Source organism: Buteo buteo, chromosome 19, assembly GCF_964188355.1.
Source record: "Buteo buteo chromosome 19, bButBut1.hap1.1, whole genome shotgun sequence".
Classification (NCBI taxonomy): domain Eukaryota; kingdom Metazoa; phylum Chordata; class Aves; order Accipitriformes; family Accipitridae; genus Buteo; species Buteo buteo.
The window spans coordinates 28,658,033-28,677,578 of NC_134189.1; the positions used below are offsets into that span (position 1 = coordinate 28,658,033).

A 19,546-nucleotide genomic window follows, 5' to 3' on the forward strand; every position below is an offset into this window, starting at 1 on the left:
CAGTTTCCTGAAAGTGTCTGAGAAGACTAATGCCCAGTCTGAAGGAGAGGCTTCAAAGGAATGAGACACGTTAGGTGTCTCCCAAGAACCCACAGAAAGTCTATGAGACAAAATCCAAGAAGTCAGGCAACAGCGGTTCTGCTCCCAGAACAACTCATCACACAAAAAATTCTGCCCTAAATCTCCAAAATCAAACATAATTTATTATTCTTTGAGAATATTTTACTATCAAAAAGCCTGGGGTATCATGTCTAGCTTATATATAGCCAGATGCTATTATCATCTTACTAACTTCTTAACTAGATACATGGAGTTTTTGCCAGTTGTGGCAAACCCTCCTCAGAAAGTTTCTTAGCCTTTGTTTGCTTAGTATAAGAATCTGATTGTAGTTCTGGTAATATAACGTGTATAAGAGTATATATATTGTTTAGCTAGTAACATCTTTTAATTAGTAATCTACAATAATGAAAGGAATAAACAGAGAATCAAGTGACTATCTAATTTTTTGCATGTTTATGCACCAATTACAAAATTATTACAGCAATTCTTAACTTCTAAACTACAGTAGGTCCTTTTTATGGTGAACATAATTTTTACAAAATAACTTGAAATGCTGGGGAACCATTACTTGAACTACAAAACTGCATAATGCAAAGCACTGAACAATGTGCCTTTGTTTGCTATTTCTCTGCATCTGAGTTTGTTCAAAGTAGAATTCTGTGTGCTTAAAGGTTCATCCTGTTCTATCAGCAAGTCGTCTTCTCCGTAAATTAGATCAACACTGCAAATAATTCAAAAGCAAATGCATGATGTTTATACTCCAGGCTCCTCTTGTACTAAGAGGTTAGGCATCTTTATCAACCAGTGACCTCCTTTGCAGCTTACAATTGTTATCAACTTGCAACTTCACCAAGATAAATGCAAACTTATACAAGCAGATGTGCTTTGCTTCTCTCCTGGTATTGTACTAAGCAGAATTTTTAGTATTCATTAAAAGCAGCGACAATCATATAAGTGCCCACTTAATGCTTTTTTCCCTCTCATTTCAACCTTTTAGAATACAGCAGTGAGTGATATAGTAAAAAGACTGCATAACTGTCTCAGATTGCTTTTTTAGCATCTCTTTGACAGTTCTGTGTTTAAACACTGGGGCTGATGTCTGGGAAATTCACATTAACATACTTTTTGTATGGTGTGTAATCTGGAATAACATTGTAAATGAACACTCCCTCCTAAGTCATCTGTAACCTGCTAGCTCTAGACATTCTTGCGTTGTAAAAGCCAGTAATTATATCAAACACTAAAACAGCAAACATATACTATACTGCTCACATTTGCAAAACAGGTTTTCTTAAAATAAATAGATAAAGGCAAACCAAACTAAAAAATATCTGATAATAGTCCAACTTGGGCTCTTTGATATACTGTTTTATACGCACGCGCACACATGTATAATAATTGGCCCAAATTACTTCTAAAGGAAAAGTGGCTTCCTCTTACCCTGGGTTTATTTAAATATCCTGTAATTACACAGAACCAACCCAGTGCATGCTGCAAACTAGGACATTAGAGTAGCTGTAGTGACTCAAACCAAAAGATTATGTAGCTCTGTACCTCCTGTCCACTAGTGGTCAGTAACAGACGCCCAGAAAATTGTACAGCTGCAAGGTCTGCCTAGATTGAACCTTCCTTTGGTATGTCCCCTTAGATCGTGGCAATTAATGGTTTGAAAGTCCCCAACTACATAAGCCACAGAGTCCATTTTCATAAATATTTTTTCCTTTTTGCTTCCTGGAATAGTTGTAGTCTTACATAATATACCTTTCTGAGGAGATAAATTTCTACAACAGCTTTTCCGTCCTTCAGAATATACTAGTTTTGGTTTACAACATGTATCTGGGGACAATGAAAGCAAAGGAGATAGAAAACTGTGTTAAAAAGTAACAATTAAAAAATACTTTAGACTTCCTACATGGATCTCTCTGCACACTGATACAGATTCCTATTCAGGTCTTCAGATTCCACAAAGGTGCCTTCAGCATCTCCCACTTGTAACCTTCTGGAAGGGAAGACTACAAAGAGCTGTGTGTCATGTCACCGTACGAGGTGCACAGCACTAATAACAATGTTTAATGTTTGTGTATAGTGCTTTGCAATAGCTGTTCAAAGTGCTGTACTGAGAATAATTAATCCTCCAACACGTTCATGTGGTAGGTGGATCAAGCATCATTTTCACAATTTTGCAAGGGGGAACGATAAAAAGGCTGTCAAATCTGAAGAGGACTAACTAGAGTTTGGTTGCCTGTCTTCCTCAGGCTCTTTCAAATATCTCTGCCAGAGGCAATGACAGTTCACAGAATCATAATCCAGATCTTTCAGTTCCCTGGTTGCTATCTGCACTTCTGGGCCACACCGCCTTCCTAAAGCTACACTTGTCTGCTAGTCTGGAATAAGACTGGGTATTTTTACTCACTTGCTTATTTTGGGGGGTCAGGCAACTCAATATTTAGAAAATCACAGCACGTTTTTAGGTGAGTCATCTCAGAGACTCAGAATCTTGAAGTTTGGCTACTTTCCACTCCATCAGTGAAAAGAAGCAACCTTGGTATTAGTCCAAAGTACAAGAAATCCCCCCAAAGCATCCATATGTTTGGAAGGAGGGAATGAAGGAAAAAGCCTTTAGCACCTACCACTCCTATAGCTTCTACAGCTTCTCACCACTAGCATGGGAGGCGTACCTGGAAAACAGATGTTCTGGGTCATCTTCCCAACACAGGGATGTAGCTTAAATATTCCCTGAGACTCTGGCAGCCAGTTTAACGTTCAAAAGTCTTCAGGACATACTAACTCCCCAGAACTGGAGAAATACTGGAAGTATTACTGGAAGTAATACTGCAGTGCACTTTTCTGTGCTGTACTGTCTGAGCCTTAGATGTACAAACTGATCTGAGCCATCACACATTTAAGAAATGGAATATAAACCAACACTTCTTTAGTATGCCCAGTCTTTTAAAAATGACATCTGTTCTAAATCCCTACACAGCTCAATGTTTTTCACTGCATTTCCAAAGCCATTCTTTTGTAAATAGATAATTAGTGCTTAAATACTTCTTTCAAGGGGTTTCTACATTAACATAAAAATAGTGTAATTACCGATGGTCAAAATGGCATGACTACAATTTATAAATTCTAATTTCTTTTGCTGCTCTGAAGCTGATTTTCGTTCTTCTTCAACACAATTTTAATCTGTTTTAAATGTGAGTATTATTGAACCTAAAAATATAAAATACCTGTTAAGAGAGGAAGAAAAATAACTACCATCATTTTGCAAGATTGAACAGTAAAGCAAAAGTAAAGCTAAGCCTACTGTTTCAGGCTTTTCTGAAGATCTTTTATTTTTTATCAAGAACTTCAAAGTAGAGATTATGTTTATTGACCAAAAATTATCTGATTTTGTTCTACAATCTAATACTAGAAACAGGTGATTCTAGTAGTGCTAGTTACTATAGCTGGGAAGGCATCTTCACTCTACAATATTTTTAGTGTGAAATAAAAATGTTATCTTTTGTGCTGAATCTGCTGCCCAGGTTAATTCCTGAAGTGCATGTCAAATAATTTAATCCTTTTTTTTTGTGTGTGTGTGTACGATATGCAAGTAAGATTAACATTTTTAGGAAAAATGCTCTGAAGAGCTGATTATTGTTTTCCACTACAGTGCAAAGCCACCTTCTATTTTTTTATTTCAACTTTAGCTTGAATGTGAATTTCAAATAGGAAGACTGTCTTTCACATTGGAAAACTCAAGCAAACACAGTGAAACAATAGATATTATAGAATGTGTTAGTTTAAGTAATCTTTCCAATCCATGCACAGAAGATAATTCTCAGAGAGAATATGGAAGTATGTGTTGCAGCTTCTATCACAGATTGGCTATTTAGTTAAATTTCCAGGAAAGTAACCCACAAGCTCAAAGTGACAGTGTGTCCTGGAGCATACACAATTTGGAAATGATATTACAGACTTGAGTAAAGGGAATTACAAGAGCAACTGAGCCAAGCAGGCAATTTCCAGTGCCAACAATATGGGATATAAAAAATAGAAATGGTTTTGGAGTCATTATTTGATGAGTGCACTAAAGTAGGACATGTATCTTTGTATTTGTCCTACAACACTTTTGATTTATATGCAGGTAGGGAATAAATACCAAAACAAAAATAATGAAAAAGCTGAGGACAAGGACAGCTACAGCGCATAGTGAGCTTGATATATCTCATGATATAATCTGCCTTATCTACCCTTGATTACATAGAATCATAGAACAGTTTGGGTTGGAAGGGACCTTTAAAGATCATCTAGTCCACCCCCCCTGCCATAGGCAGGGACGTTTTTCACTAGATCAGGTTGCTCAAAGCCCCATCCAACCTGACTTTGAACAATTTCAATGATGCGACATCCACAACTTCTCTGGGCAACCTGTTCCAGTGTCTCACCACCCTCATTGTCAAAAATTATGTCCTTATATCCAGTCTAAATCTACCCTTTCAGTTTAAAATTGCTGCCCCTTGTCCTGTCACTACAGGCCCTGGTAAAAAGTTTTTCTGCATCTTTCTTATAAGCCCCCTTTATATATTGAAAGGTTGCCATTAGGTCTCCCCAGAGCCTCCACTTCCCTAGGCTGAACAACCCCAACCCTCTCAGCCTTTCCTCACAGGAGGGGTGCTCCAGCCCTCCTGATGGTTTTCGTGGCCCTCCTCTGGACCCGCTCCAACAGGTCCATGGATTTAGAAACAATTCCCCCAAATTATTTTTGGCTGTTTACAGTGGTGTCATTAAAATCTCCTGGACATACTGGAAAATTAGCATATGCTCAAAGCTGTCATACCATGCACCCTTATAATGTTATCAGAAAGTTTCACTGGCCTCATGGCCTTCCATTTGGCCCTACCTTAATACGTATTTTGTACTTCATTTTTTCTGATTCTCCAAAATGGGATTTTCAAATTTGGAAGAAAAAATACAGTCAGAGAAGAAACTAGGTAAAAAAAGGAAAAGATGAAATATAAAAACAGGAGAAAGGTCAATTTGGGAAAAAAGGGAGGGAAATGACCAGGTTGGCACCATTGGCAAGCTTTATAAACTGACTTTCTATCCCTTTTTCCCTTCTTTTTCTAAGCTGCCCTGAATAAGAGTAGCAAAACAGAAATCTGACTTGCAAAAGTACATCATGATACTGCATGACTGGGCAATAAGAGAACAGATGAAATTGAATATAATTTTATGCAGAATAATTCAAGTGCTGGAAAAAATATACCGACTATAGATACACACTGATGGGTTCTGAACTAGATATTACCTTTCAGGAAAGAGTTCATAGAGTTATAATAGGCAATTTTATGAAAACGCCATCTCATTGTTCAGTCGCAGACAAAAATAAAAACAGAATAATCCACAACACTAGAAAGGAAAAGAGAACAAACTAGGAAATTTTATTATGCCAGGGGATAAATCTGTGGTGTACTCAGATCATGTGCAGTTCTGGTCTCACCATTTTTAAAAGGATATAGAACAAAGAGGTACAAAGAGTGACACGGATGATCAAAGGCATTTAAGGACTTCTAAACAGTCTTCAGCCTGAAAAATATCTTAAGGGTAGATATGGAAAGAGCCTATAAATTCTTAAGCAGAATGAAGAATGAAATTGTTCACTTGCCTCTTCCAGTATTAGGAAAAACCAAATGAAACTAGGAGGTGACAGGTTCAAATTAAGCAAAATTCTTCACACAATTCATATCACATTGTGGAACTCTGATGCGACATTGTGTTGGCACTCAAAATTTGCATAGATCCAAAAGGCAATTAAAAAACTCAGAGAAGAAAAATCTATATATTAAACACAAAGTAATTCTGTGGCTCAAGTTGTCCTTGGGCTGCCTACCAGAGAAAGCTGAGAAAATATGCACATCCAGCTATCACCAGCATGTAATCTCCTCCATACAGTTAGGCATCAACCTAGCCCTAGTAAAACCTTAAATCCCTTCCTGGGAAGGGGGGAGGGGGCTTCAAGAAAAAGAAAACTGAAAGAAAACAACTAATTACCAAAAAGAACGAAGTGAAATGAAATGAAGTGGAGGGCTTTAGGGGTCAGAGGATAAATAGTCTAAAACTAGGTGACTAAGGGGCAGACAAAGCAGAGCACCTTGGCTGCTGGCCACAGCCAAAGACAATACTGGGCTGGAGAGACGATTATCTGAGCTGGTACAGGCCTTTCTGTGTACCCACATACAGTCAGCCTAAAAAAGAGAGAACATATTTTAGGGCATGACTCAGCAAGCCTCTATTAGCACACTTGAGCATGTGCTTGATATAACCATAAGGTCCCTGGAAGTTAATGATGTTAACGTAAAATATACTTTGCATCAGACAGGCACAGAAATTTTATGTTGAACAGAAAGATAAAATCTGAACTTGCTGAAGGGCCTCTTGAAAAGATGAAACAGGCTGATAAACCAAAGTGGCACAGACCCAAGAGGGTTTGACAGAACAGAAAGCTAAAAGGTAGGAATCAATGCTAGACATAAAGATACGGTGCAAAAGCAGGAGTAGGATATGTATCTAGTGCCTAAGAGGAAGCTGAGATCAAGGGAAGGTGTAACAAACAAATATTCTAGTGTTTATTCCAAGGCATAAACAAAGTTGTAGTCTAATAATGGCAGAAGACACAGATTTGACAGAACAAAATAACTAAGTGGGAAGGTGAGCCCTGTGCTATGGTATGAAGGAAGGGACAGGGCAATTTTGTGGCAGCAGCTAAGAATGACAGTGAAGGTAAAAGTCCGTGCCAGAGTCTGTCAATTACTTTCTCAAGAAACTAGTAAAATGTTAGACAAGGAAGAAGGAGGTTGGGTAGGCTGTGGGAGTTGCAAAAACATGGCAGGTACTGGAAGCAGCTATCTAGAAAATCAAAACTGTTGGAGACTAGTGCCTTTCACAACAAAATGGACAACCAGCAAAAACTTTTGCAATTTCTTCTTCTCAGAGAACACTTCTAACCATTCCACCATTTACTATACTACTTTGCAAACACTCAAGGTATTCAAGAGCTGACAGATTGTTCATTTAAAACAAAAAAAAACTTTCAAAAAAAAGAAAAGTTTCCATTTTGAAATCTCATCGACTGTAATTTAAAAAAAAAAGGTTACAATTTTGAACTGGAACAAAACTTTAAATGCTAGCTAAATGAAACCTATGTAGTGACCTCAAATTATTTTTCCATTGGATTTTCCAGAATTAATTAAAAAATTCAGTTAAATTTTGCATTTTTTCGAACTGCCAAGAAACTAAAAAAAAAATCTTTAACTTGATAAATTTGCATATCTCAAAGATGCTCTTGCAAAAATATAACTTAAACCACAAAGATCACCTTTTCCCAAGCCACACACCACCACGGAATTGGAAGCATGCCTGAAAAGTCAGAAAATTAAGCCTTCTTTTGGAATAAAAATGATGAAAAGACCATCACAGAAATGCCTTGGGAAATCTCCCTACCATACTGAGAGGATTTCAGCTTAAGGACTTCTTCAGAACACTGTACAGTTGTGACCAGCAGGGAGGCAGAGGGAGAACTAGGGAGACAAAAACTGTGCAGCAAGTAATGTGTGTAGCCGCCATCCTTGCTTGCTAGCAATATCCCAAAGCACTCTTCTTCCCACACCAGCAGATAAATAAAATGAGTATTATTCAGGAGGGATAACCATATGGTTTGTATAATCTTTATATGCTATTTTCAGTACATTATTATAATACATAGTAGAAACCTACAAAATAGGATTAAAATTTGCTTTCTGTTTTACAACCAACCTGTTCCATTCGGGTACAGAGACAGAGGTGAGGGCACTATTAACAGACTGTGTTACTTCCACATGCTGTCCCCACCTTAATACTCATAGAACATTGCAATTGTTCCATCTGGGGCATATTATTGGGTTCCCAAGCTCAAATAAATATTTATCAGCCTTGCTGATAATTATTTGCTACTAAATACTTGTTTAAATTGTGAAGTCCTGACTTTTTTTTCTATTCCATTTCAGCCTACATGCATCTGTCTGCTTTGTGCCTTCCCAGTGTGGAATGCTGTAATACGTAGCAAAAAAAAAAGACAGGAAAAATGCAAAAATATCAACTACAGGAAAGAAAATGAACCTAAAAACTGAAATCCATTTACCCTTAAACTGTGTCCTTTCTCTCTCCAACTCCTTCATTTCCTCTCACCCTTTTTTTGATAATGAAGTATCAGAATCCAAAATCCATTTTTATTCTAAATTAAGGTATCTGCACTGCTGCAGAAACAATACCGATCAGGGTTTTTGTCTGGATACAGTGTATGCTTTCCAATTTTCAATGTCATTTTTTTTAGCATATACAAAACATTGCAGAAGCACATGTAAATCACCACTCTCTTGCCCAGTGGAACAGAATTTCAGTCACCAATGCCAACAGTTGCCTACAGAAGGCATCTACATCTGGTCTGCTACATCCAAGACAGCAACCACAGGCACACGTTTTGCTTTGTTTGGAATTCATCACTGTGGTGCAGCTGAGCCTCAGATAAAAAAAAACAAACGATGAGCCTCCAGGGTTAAACAGACAAATGTTTTCAGTCACAACAACTTTTTTTGTGAGGAAGCAAAGCCATAACAATGTATGTAAGAGGTTTTATGTAAATCATTAAAGGCCTACTGACTTAAATTGTTGCTAACACCAAGAAGTTGCTTAATGTACACTCGAGAGTGTGAAGGCAGAACAGATGAATAGTCTCACAAATCTTATTTGCGCAGTTGGAAAAATGCAAAAAGAGAAAAAAAAAATCTGATTCCTGCCCACTGCCACTCAAATGTAAAAGGTAAACTAATATTCATCATTTCTGAGTGCATGATGGTTTTTACTGGGAGGCAGAAGGGGCATACACAATCAGTAAACAAATTTACTTTCAAATCCACACAGAATTCAATACCTACCTAGCCACTCGTTGAATTTTTTTACTTCACTAGGAAGTCCCAGCTCAGTAAAATCACCAGCATGTATTAACACATCTCCATATGGCATTTGGATGGGATCAGTTCTTGAGTGGGTATCAGAAATACAGACAAATCGTGTATATCCTGGAGGTTTGGGAGCATCATGGGGCACCGGATCAACCCTGTAGGAAATGCATCATAACAAGGTTATAAAGTACTTATGTACTTCTTAGTGTCTACTTTGCAATTCTAATACTATTTTTTACCTTTACAAAAGATTACACAGGCTTCTAGATCTGTCTGATGGAAGGGATTTATTAAAACAAACCTAACACTAATGGGAGGTGTAAAAATTCTTAAAGTTCACATCACAACATTTTCAGTATTTGTTGGGTAGATGGATTAATTTAAAGAGATTAAGGAAAAGAGATTGGACTATGGCAGTAACTCTGAAACAAATACTTACAAATAAATCAAAGGCATTGCCAGTTTCAAAGGAATAGTACTATCCCATTTCATTGTTTAAATATGATTACATGGTACACAGGGAAAAGATTTATTTTAGATACATAAATACATTTAAATACATTTTTTCTAATTATTAACTTTTTTTCTGCAAGTTATATAATTCCAGCAAATTTAATTAACACATTTTGGAGATATGTTTCAGTGTATTAATGCAAAGCAAGATAAGAACTCTCCTGACAACAGCTGTAAATGTACATTCAAGCCTGACTACTGTCAGGACAAATGTGGCAACTTTCTGGGTTTAATTATACTAAATGAAATCAGATGCTGTGACCGGTGAGGCTGCATTGTTCAGAGCCCACTCTCGACATTCAGAACTGAGGAAACAAAAAGATCTGACCCAGTTTGATGAGACTTACTTATGATTTAGAAGAGGAAAGCAGAGAACACCTCTCTGGTATATGAGGTATACTTATTTTCAGCTCAATCTTTTTACCCTCTATCTGTATTTTGTTAGAATATACAGAACCAAATGTATCTATATGCAGCTATACCATATCTGCTATTCCACTTAGAGAATTCTGGTGGAATTAAATCAAAAAGCCAGAGATGCAAGAGTTACATTTGTGTCACTAGAAACCAGAGAAATAAACAAAATTGTTATGAATTATTTTACTTTTACAACATTTATTTTGAAACGACAAATAAAGTTAGTTTTGTTCACTGCTGCAGTATGTAATATATATTCCTATTCCTTGCTGGTTGTGCTTCAATTCAGGAGCTTACTTTTATATAAATAAACTCAGAAAAAAAAGTTAAGGTATCTTTGCTATTAGTACTACTACCCCTGTTTACTGGGTAAATTTTCAAAAGACATTTTATTGCTTGAAAGACATAAGATAATAATCTTTAATCGTGCAATCTTTTCTCTAAGTCAAAGAATTCTATGAAATTTATAGGCGGGTAAACTGAGGGGTTTTGACAACTTCGCAAGATTAGTGAGAGAGTGAGGAATAAATCTAAAACATTGAAATCCTGCTAAATACAGAAAAAGTTCTTAACATTTTCTACAATACTAACTACAAAACTAGAGTTTGTATGAACAAATTATTTTGTACCTGTCTTTCCTATACCTTTTTTGGAAGAAGTAGTGTTGGGTTTTTTACAGCAGTACTGAAGAAACAGCCTTTTATTACAAGTACCTTGTAGTCGTCTTTCTGAAGTTCCAGTTTTTGAGCAGAAAGTAACCAAACATGAGGTAAGGAGTAAAACCAGCTGTGATCAACTCATACCTAGTGAATGCCCAGCAGTACGTACATGCTAGTGGGATATGTAAGCAAGCACGTACTGGAAATTGTAAAACTTGGCTGACAAAGAGTAGAATGTTTGGACCTTGAGAGAGAGCAGCTGCGAACGCTGCGTGTAGGGCTGAGGGAGCGTGTATGTTGCGAGAGGACCACGGGCAGATGAAAAAAGGAGAGTTAGATGCAGGGGGAGGGGAGTGAGGCATAGGTGGTCACAACCTCAAGCACTGCAGCTGCACGACTGCCATCGCATGTTAAAAATGTCTCTGTTTTGGAGGGAAGAGAGCTGCCACAGAGCGAGCTCCGTGGCTGGTGCGTGAAGGCAGCAGGGGTGAAAAGGAGTACAGATGGTGAATGGTGGGGTTTAGACCAGTGAGTGAGGTTGCCATAAGGTGCGAGCTATGTGAAGGGTAATGCATTGAGTTCATGGAGTTCCTCCACAAAATGAACTAGGATGGCTGGATAAAAATGACGAGGAGCTGGCCCTGGCTATCGCTGCAGTTAAATATCCGTTCAGTAAACAGGTTTCTGATTGTTGCTGTCCCCGCCCAGCACTTCCCAAAGTGAGTTACAGGTTGTATTAGTAAGCCAGCTTTAAATTATGCATACTACCCTGGCACAACATAAGGATATGGACTGGTCTAAATACCACTTTTTGACTTTTCATGGCAGGGTAGCCTTTAAAGCAGGTGCTTCTTCCCCTTCAGAAATCTTTCAAAGCTCAGCACAGCAGTAAGTTGGGTGTTGGGGAGTAGCATGCATTTCACATGTTGCTCCTCTGAAGCTGAATGGAAAAAACAACAGACTTACCATGGCAACCCATGCAGCACATAATACACAGGCTTTTTCTTAATAGTTTGGATGGGGAAAGGGAAGATGTGGGCAGCATTTTCCTGGTTGCTGAGGTATGTGTAACTTTTAAATCCTGTGCAATGGGCCAGAGAATTTTCATGGGAAAAAGGCATCAATACAAAAACCCAAATAAATGAGATGCAGATTTTTCACATTGAAGCGATAGGCACACACCGAGGCCGTACATAGGTAAAAACATATGCCAAGTTTCACAAACGCATCTAAGTTGTATGACTGGAAATATTTTCTGAAACCTCGATCCTCATATTCTTGTGTAACGCGTTCCCACAGCAGCTGTCACACCAACACCCAATGCACTGCTTGCAGCGTGAGCAGAGGAATAAAGATCTGCTGATTATTTTTGTGCAAATGCTTTTCTTTAAACCAGTATGAAAACTTGTAGAGATACTGAAAAGCAAAGTTAAAAAATCTCAGAGCAAAAACACTGCTGGAGGTTAGTTTATACACTAGATTTCAGTGGTTTCACAAAGCAGCAAGGCAGGAACTTTCCAGAAACGACTGATGGACTTGAAAACACTGGCAGAATTTACCACCTTTCTTGTTAGTGGCAACCCAGTCATCTCACAAGCACAGGGATGCCAGACTACGATGGAGCTGGAAAGGGCTGTCAGCATGTTATGAGTGCTAAGAAGTAAAACAAGAAATATAAAACTCCACAGAGGATCAAGGAAGAGCTGCAAGACTGAATTCAGAAGAAAAGGTGCATAAAAAAACCCCCAGTGGTTCAAGTAGTCTACTATGAATTCAGATGTTAACAGGTCTATGTGAAATCTGTTTATGATTGCCTGCAACATCACTAACCTAGGTATTTTGAACTATACACAAAGACATGGCAAAGCCCTCACCTCCCTGAAGTTAATGACAAAACTTGCATGGACTAAAGCAGGGCTAAGATTTCACCCATAAGAATCACATGAATAAAAGGTGCTTTTGTTACACTTTTTATGTCTACTTTTCCCTTCTTTGTTACTATTCTATTCACTGGTAGGAGGCAAAAGCAATCCTGCTGGTATTCAGAAACTTTATTTACAATTTCTGTACCAGGAGAAAGAGTAGGTCAGATTGTGGTAAATGTTTCAATTGATTTAGCCTGTTCTTCTATTTGCACAAGCTTCTTTAATAGTATTAATCATTCATGAGAGATTGCTAAACTCTTCTGAGGAACCATTTTCTAAGGATACCTTATTTTCAACGGCTTGCTTAGGTACTGAACTTCTATCACGCAGTTGACTCTCTAAGTCCTCTGGTAATATGATTTGTTACTGGTTAGAAGTTTAAACAGCATATTGTCGAGTACCAAGTGGATACTAATAAATAACTTATTTTCAGCCCAGTAAAAAACATTCAGTTTTTAAGACCAGCGAACAAATTCATGAGTGCCCAAGAACTGTCTGAATATTGACGAAGAATAGCTAAGCCTCGACAAATAAAGCAACCTGCATTTGGCATTTTCATTTGTAAAAGTACTTCTGAACCTGCTTGTTTGTTTGTACTTTTGCTACCATTTGCCAGCTCTATAAACAAAAGATGTTTCCCAGTGCTAACACTCAACTCATTTTACTGTTTGCATTTCAATAGTACCTAAAAACCCCCAAAGCAGATCATAAGCTAAAATTTTTCTCACCACCCTGGTATATATGTTAGTCTTCAGATTTTTTTAATATAATATCTAATTTATGCCAAACAATGTACGTAAGCGTTCACTAAATCGATACATAGCATTCAACCAGTCATAATTGCTGAGATTTTTAACTGCAGAAATCATGGCCTATGTTTGTAAATTATCACATCATATTAAACACCAAAAATGTGAATGAGGTGATTATTTATTCAGTCTTCCTAAAGGAAAAATGTTTCCTTTAAAAAAATTAAAACCGGCCTTCTGATCTAAAGATAAGGCTGCTTCTCTCTTTAATAAACACAATAAAATGGTGCAGACATTTTTATTCCCTATAAAACTATTTTACAGTAGAATTTTATACTTAATTTATTTGTAATAGCTTCACTGTTTTGCTCCTCATTCTGGCTTTAAACTTTATGGCAGGTTTCATTTTGTAATTATAATTCTCCACTTTACATTACAAGTAAATCATTTAAAGCAGTTAATTTTACTGATGTTGTCATTATATAAGAAGTCAGAAACAAACACATTATTTTAATTACTCTTTAAGCACTTGGCATCTTCAGCACATCGGTATGAAAGTAAGTTGTCGGATGGGTGCCCACACTATTTTATTTATTGATGTGATTTTTCCCTTGTATGTAGCTGTAATATAACTAACCAAACAGTATGTGTTGTACAGATACAGGCTTGGTATTTTCAACAGCTATTTACATCAATAAGTAAATGCACAATGCAAACATTATTAAGGCTGCAGAAAGTATCATCCTTGTAGCACCTCTTATTTTATTACCACTGCTTGTTGTTTATTTCTCTTTTTAATACCTAAGTATTATGTATTAAAGTTACAGTAGTGGAATGATCTTTCTCCCATCCTTTAACAAAGTACTTATACTTTCCAAATGGACTGATTTTGGATCATTATAGTAATTATTATTAGAAAGGCAGGAAAACAGTCTTCTTTTTGAATTCTTTTTGACTGGTCCATCAAATACCACATCGACAAGGCAATAACAATTCAGAAGGCTGTGCTAGAGCAATAACAAAACTATAATACTTACATTTGCACATGTGGGGGCTGAAAACGTCCCTGGTTAATGTTGTAGAACGTGAAAGCCTGTGTGGGGTTGGAGCTGTACTCATCCACTTCAATTATGAGTCTACTGTGCTGATGCCTTCTAGCTGCCATAATGTGCGACTGGGCGAAAGCCATGCTTGCACTGTGTAGTTCAGCTTTTTCAGGCAATCATATCTGCTATCTTCCTACATCGACGGAAGAAGACCATGACATCTCCTTACCTACTCAGCACACTGTCCTTTGAAAAACCTAAAAGCAGATCGAAGAGATGGAACATAACTGTTTGACAGTTAATCTGTTTGGAATTTGCTTTATTTAATATGAGATGAAGATGAAGGGGGGATATGCAGGGATGAAGACACACAGCTCAAAGAACTCATCACAAACCTTTCCAGCTCAGCAATTTGATGAATGCACTTTAGCTGGGGGTAGGAAGCAGGGACTGAAAGTAAACTTACTAAAGAACACAGGGGTAACTTGCTCAAATATTTCAGACATTTAATACAAATCTAAAAGACAAGGCAGTCATTCAGAATGGTGCGTCAAATAATAATGTTTCTTTAACACAAACATTTACTTTCTTTTATTGCATTGCTGAAGGTTTATTCATCCTCCTTCCAAAAAATCCCATCAAACCTAAAACTGAAGACACAGCTGTGCATGACTAAAATGCGACTTAATCAGTTTAACCAATTCTTCAGAAAGCCTGCGCCATTTATTACATGGAAGCATTGCAAGTGGTTGTTCTTTACATCCTAAGGAACAGAGCAAACGGTCTTCTGTGCACTTGCTCTTGGTTTTATAGTATCACTGAAGGAATTCCTGGCACAGATATGAAGGGCTCCCCCCTTCAAACACATTCTCTTCTCAGTCAATACTAGCCCAACATTGTGGATTCACTGGAAAAGAAAGCGATTCAAAGGCTAACACACAGTTAAATATTATTAAATATTAAAAAAAAGTAAAATCCATACAGGTTTTATGTGTGGGAATAAATTTTTCCCTGAAGGTTATGCAAGTCTAGAACAGCAGCAATGAAAATGGGTAGAGGAACAGCAAAGTGAAACCAACTGAAATGCAAAGAGTATCCCCTAGAAACAGCAGAAAGTAATTTAACTGTGAATTTTACTTTTATTTCCCACTTTTAATAAAAAATGGATGATAAAGGTGGGTATTTTTACAGTATAATTTTGCATCCTTGTCAGTCTTAAATATTTACTTTCATGCAAGCAAGAGCTCTTTTCTTCTAGGGAATACAAGTAATCTGCTTCAGAAGATATATTCATGAAAAGCCATGCTAGAATGCAGCAATTCACTTAATATGTGCAGTTTCTGGAAAGCAGAACTACAACTATTTTACATGACCTTGGTGATGTGCCTTACTTCCCTTCTGAAGGGACCACTGCCAAGAGTGATGGATGAGGGAGGTCTTCACAGTCAGGCACATTTTTAAAGCTATTTACAGGTACTTAGGTCCAATTCAGTTCTATATGCAAGTCAAGCACCTAAGCATCTTCAGAAATCTGGGCTTCAGTCCTCTGCTTAACTACTACAGATGTTAAATGCTCCAAGAAGTGGCAGTGTATTTTTGTTTTGGGAAAGCTTGGTCTTAGGAAACTGAAATGAGATTCAGCTCAGTTTTGTTACTTGCTGAATGGCTGTAAAATGAAGACAACTTCCTGACACTAACAACCCCCAGGAAAACAGTCTGAGAAGAAAAGAGCAGACTCCTTCATGCCCTCCCCTAGAACTGCGTGGTAAGGAAATGGTAGAATAACAACAAAGAAAATTTTGGATTTCAAACACTCTCAGATGCCGTGTTCAGGCTATGGAACACGCAGCAGCACAAAGGAACGTGCCAGAGCAGGGGGAGAGGAGGGAGGCACGATCCTTGTAAGAATAATCAAATACAAATTGCTGCATTTAGGAAATAAGAAATTATGACAGCAGATGTGAAGAACCCTCCCTGAGGAGCTTACTGTATTAAATGATGCATTTGTTAAGAAGTTTGAATAGGCAAGGTCAGAGATTTTACAGGGGGCAAACTGTTCTAAGTGAACCTACTTCTGTTTGAAAGAAACTATTAGAACTGGTGACCTCTAGAAATATTCTCCAGTAAGATTAATAATTTATGATTCCACAGCTCTACATAAGGATTTCAAACTACCTGAAAAACACAGCCTTTGTTTTGTAATTCAGGGATTATGCCCACTTTGCACACAACTGAACCGCAGTTACAAAGGAGTTAAGGCACTGCCTTAGGGACCTAGAATTTCCCTTTGGCCTTAGTAAGTTCTCAGGAGCTCACAGCAGCTGAGAAAATGTCTTCTATCAGCCTCCTCCTTTGGGTCCTGTCTTTTATGACTTCTCTCAAGTTATACAACAAATCTGCTGCAGAACAGCTGATGTATGCAGGTACCCCAATATCCACTCTTAAGTTCTGCTTCCTCTTTCTGGGTAAGTGGAAAATAGCACTTACAAACACAAACTACCTCAAAAGAACAAATTTGTTTGCAGACAGATACAAACCACAGCCAGCACACCGCTGATATACCCTTTAGTGCTGAAGCATTCTTTTAAGCCGGGAATCAATCCTTGCACATGGGAGACTGTATGAATCACACCATTAGGCCAGCTTGAGAGGATGCTAGCCACAGACATTCAGCAAGAAGTTCACCATATAAACATGTAAAAAATGTGAAGACAACATATTTCACTTGGTAAGGAAAAAAAAAAAAAAAAGATATGTCACAGCACTGCTATGCCTTCTGCCAAATGACAGTCACCCAATGTCAACCCTGGACACATAAAAAGCATCCAAAACTGGAAAAGAAAAGGAAGAGCCAGATCCTGCAATAAAATAAAATAACTAGCAATCATATGAATAGCCTGTGCTAAACAAAAATCAGATATGTAACACACATAATCAGTAAGCATAATTCAACGGCAAGCTTAATTCAAGCTCATTTCAGAAACATACACAGATGTCTTTGAACCTTACCTTTTAGTCTAGGGTTTTCTTCCTGCATAAGTGGTTGGCTGACTACTAACATTCTTGGTGTTCGACGGAACAAGCTGTCTCTTTCCAGCTTGACTGATAACTAGACTGACACCCATTACTCCCCTCTTTCTGTTTCCATTTCCAATAGTCCCCCAAATCATAACTTTTTCTTTCTTTTAATATTCTGAAATTTCTTCCTTTCCCAAACCAGTGTATAAAATGCAGCAGGGAAATAATTATCTGCTTCTATAACATGCAAGTTTTAAAATTATATGCCCAGCATTACCAACACAGAGCATTAAGACTCGAATCCCCACAGCAACAACATGCTAACCATCCTCTTCCCCCAGACTTATGGAGCTGCGGGATGTCTGCCAGGGAAAAACAGAGAAATGTAAAAAGGACTGCAAGAACATGAATACTAAAATAAATATCACAAACCTGGCTGTTAGAATCACAGACTGAGAAAAAGCTATTAAATCAGCTAAGCCATCTTCTTACTGATGGCAGGAATTACATTATTTTTCTGCTGCTTTCTCCAGCATGTGTTCAAACGTTCACAGAGTTCTGACCCAAAGCCCACTGTGTACAACGGACACTGCTCCACCATCTTCAGAAGGCTTTGCATCAGGCCATAAACTAGGTGGACTGCAACACCTCTCCTGAGGAATTACTGGACTAGGCAGGGGCTTGAACCCAGATGTATATTTAAGTACTTTGACAAGGTCCTCAAATAAATCTTTGTATTAAGATTTTTCTACTTTTTCAGCCTGGAATTTCTGGTATTTTCACCTCACAGCCTTCTTGTATAGCTGGAATAATTATTTCCCTCTTTTACGTGAATTTTCCAGCCTTTTTATGCATCCTATTTCTCTTTTTTTTCCATTTCAATGCCAATGTTTTATTTTAATCTCACTTCTTCACTCATAGATTCTACTTTATTCTATGCCCATCCTTCAGTTCACACTCATGTCCACTGCCTCTTGCCATATCTCATTCCATTGTCCCCAATGTTCCCTCCATCATCTACCCTTTGTCTCAAGCCTAAAACCAACACTGAGACCTCTTGAAAATTATTCCAGCAACACACAATATGAATCTAGACTTGAAAACAACATGGCTCAAGCAGATGTCACTAAAATAATAATTAGAAACCAAGATGAAATACCGATGATGATGATGATGATGATAATAAAAAAGAAGTTATAAATTAACAGAGAAAACTGTGAAGGAGTTAACCTGTTGAGCAATGAACTTTAACTTCACTACTTTACAAAAAATCTGGAGGTCAAGAAGCACATGGCTATAGCACACCTTGACAAGAGTTGAAGAGATGCAGTTGCCAGATTTTGCACTAGTAATAGTGAGATAACAAAGAAAGAAGAGGATGCTGGGACTCTCAGCAGTACCAAGATCAGTGGCAAAGAGGTAACTACAGAAAACACGTTAGTTCTGTTCAGAAAGTCTGACAAGCTAGGATTTGGGGAGGCAATGAAGAAATGAAATGTAGTATCGGAAAAAAAAAAAAGAGGCATTTTCATGCAGCTATAAAACATCAAAGCCATATTTTTTCAGGGAAAGCCAGTAAGACAATACCAGTAAAATAACTTAGAGAAGCATGTAAGAGTTTGTGATAGACTGCATAGTGACACACTTGCTTCTTGTGCAAAGCTTGGTTACTGTTAACCAGAAACCCTTCCAAGAGCTTCATCCCCTATACTGCACTACAGTGCTCTTCCTAATCTGTCAGGTCATCCTTTACACGGAGAAGTAGACCCTTTATTTAAACCCCCCAAAAGTGCTACAGTATTCTGCAGCAATGGTCCCAATTGTTATAGTAGCACTCCTATAACCACTAGTGATTGGCTTCATTATCACAAATCACTATTTTTGTTTTAACCCCCCACAAAAATCTTGTTAGACCAACCAGCAATAAGCAAACATACTGGAACCAGTAAAGCAATCACTTACTATGAGAAATAGGCTGAAAATGCTAACGGTTTTTTGCTGTCTAAAATGCCCATTTCAGATACTCCAGATAGAAGCCAATCAATGGAATTAGTCTGCTATCTTCAGTTCTGCCATCGGGAAATGAATACTGAAATAATCCTAAAAAGGCATTATTCTGTGGGAAAGGATGAGCCAGGCAAATCACTCTGCAGATGAAAGCTTTTCCAAAGGGATACA

At 37.7% G+C, this 19,546-nt stretch overlaps 1 protein-coding gene across 4 annotated transcripts in view; it reads right to left on the reverse strand.

The window, feature by feature from the left end:
• Nucleotides 1–19,546, reverse strand: part of MPPED1 (metallophosphoesterase domain containing 1) — a 66,239-nt gene that overhangs the window by 37,135 nt on the left and 9,558 nt on the right. For all 4 annotated transcript variants that reach the window (XM_075051853.1, XM_075051855.1, XM_075051854.1 and 1 more), the window contains 2 exons: nucleotides 14,342–14,607; nucleotides 9,011–9,196 (listed from right to left, as the gene is read on the reverse strand). In XM_075051853.1, coding sequence (XP_074907954.1) covers nucleotides 9,011–9,196; nucleotides 14,342–14,493 — 338 coding nt within the window. In that variant the 5' untranslated portion in view covers nucleotides 14,494–14,607. The remainder of the gene's footprint in view (nucleotides 1–9,010; nucleotides 9,197–14,341; nucleotides 14,608–19,546) is intronic.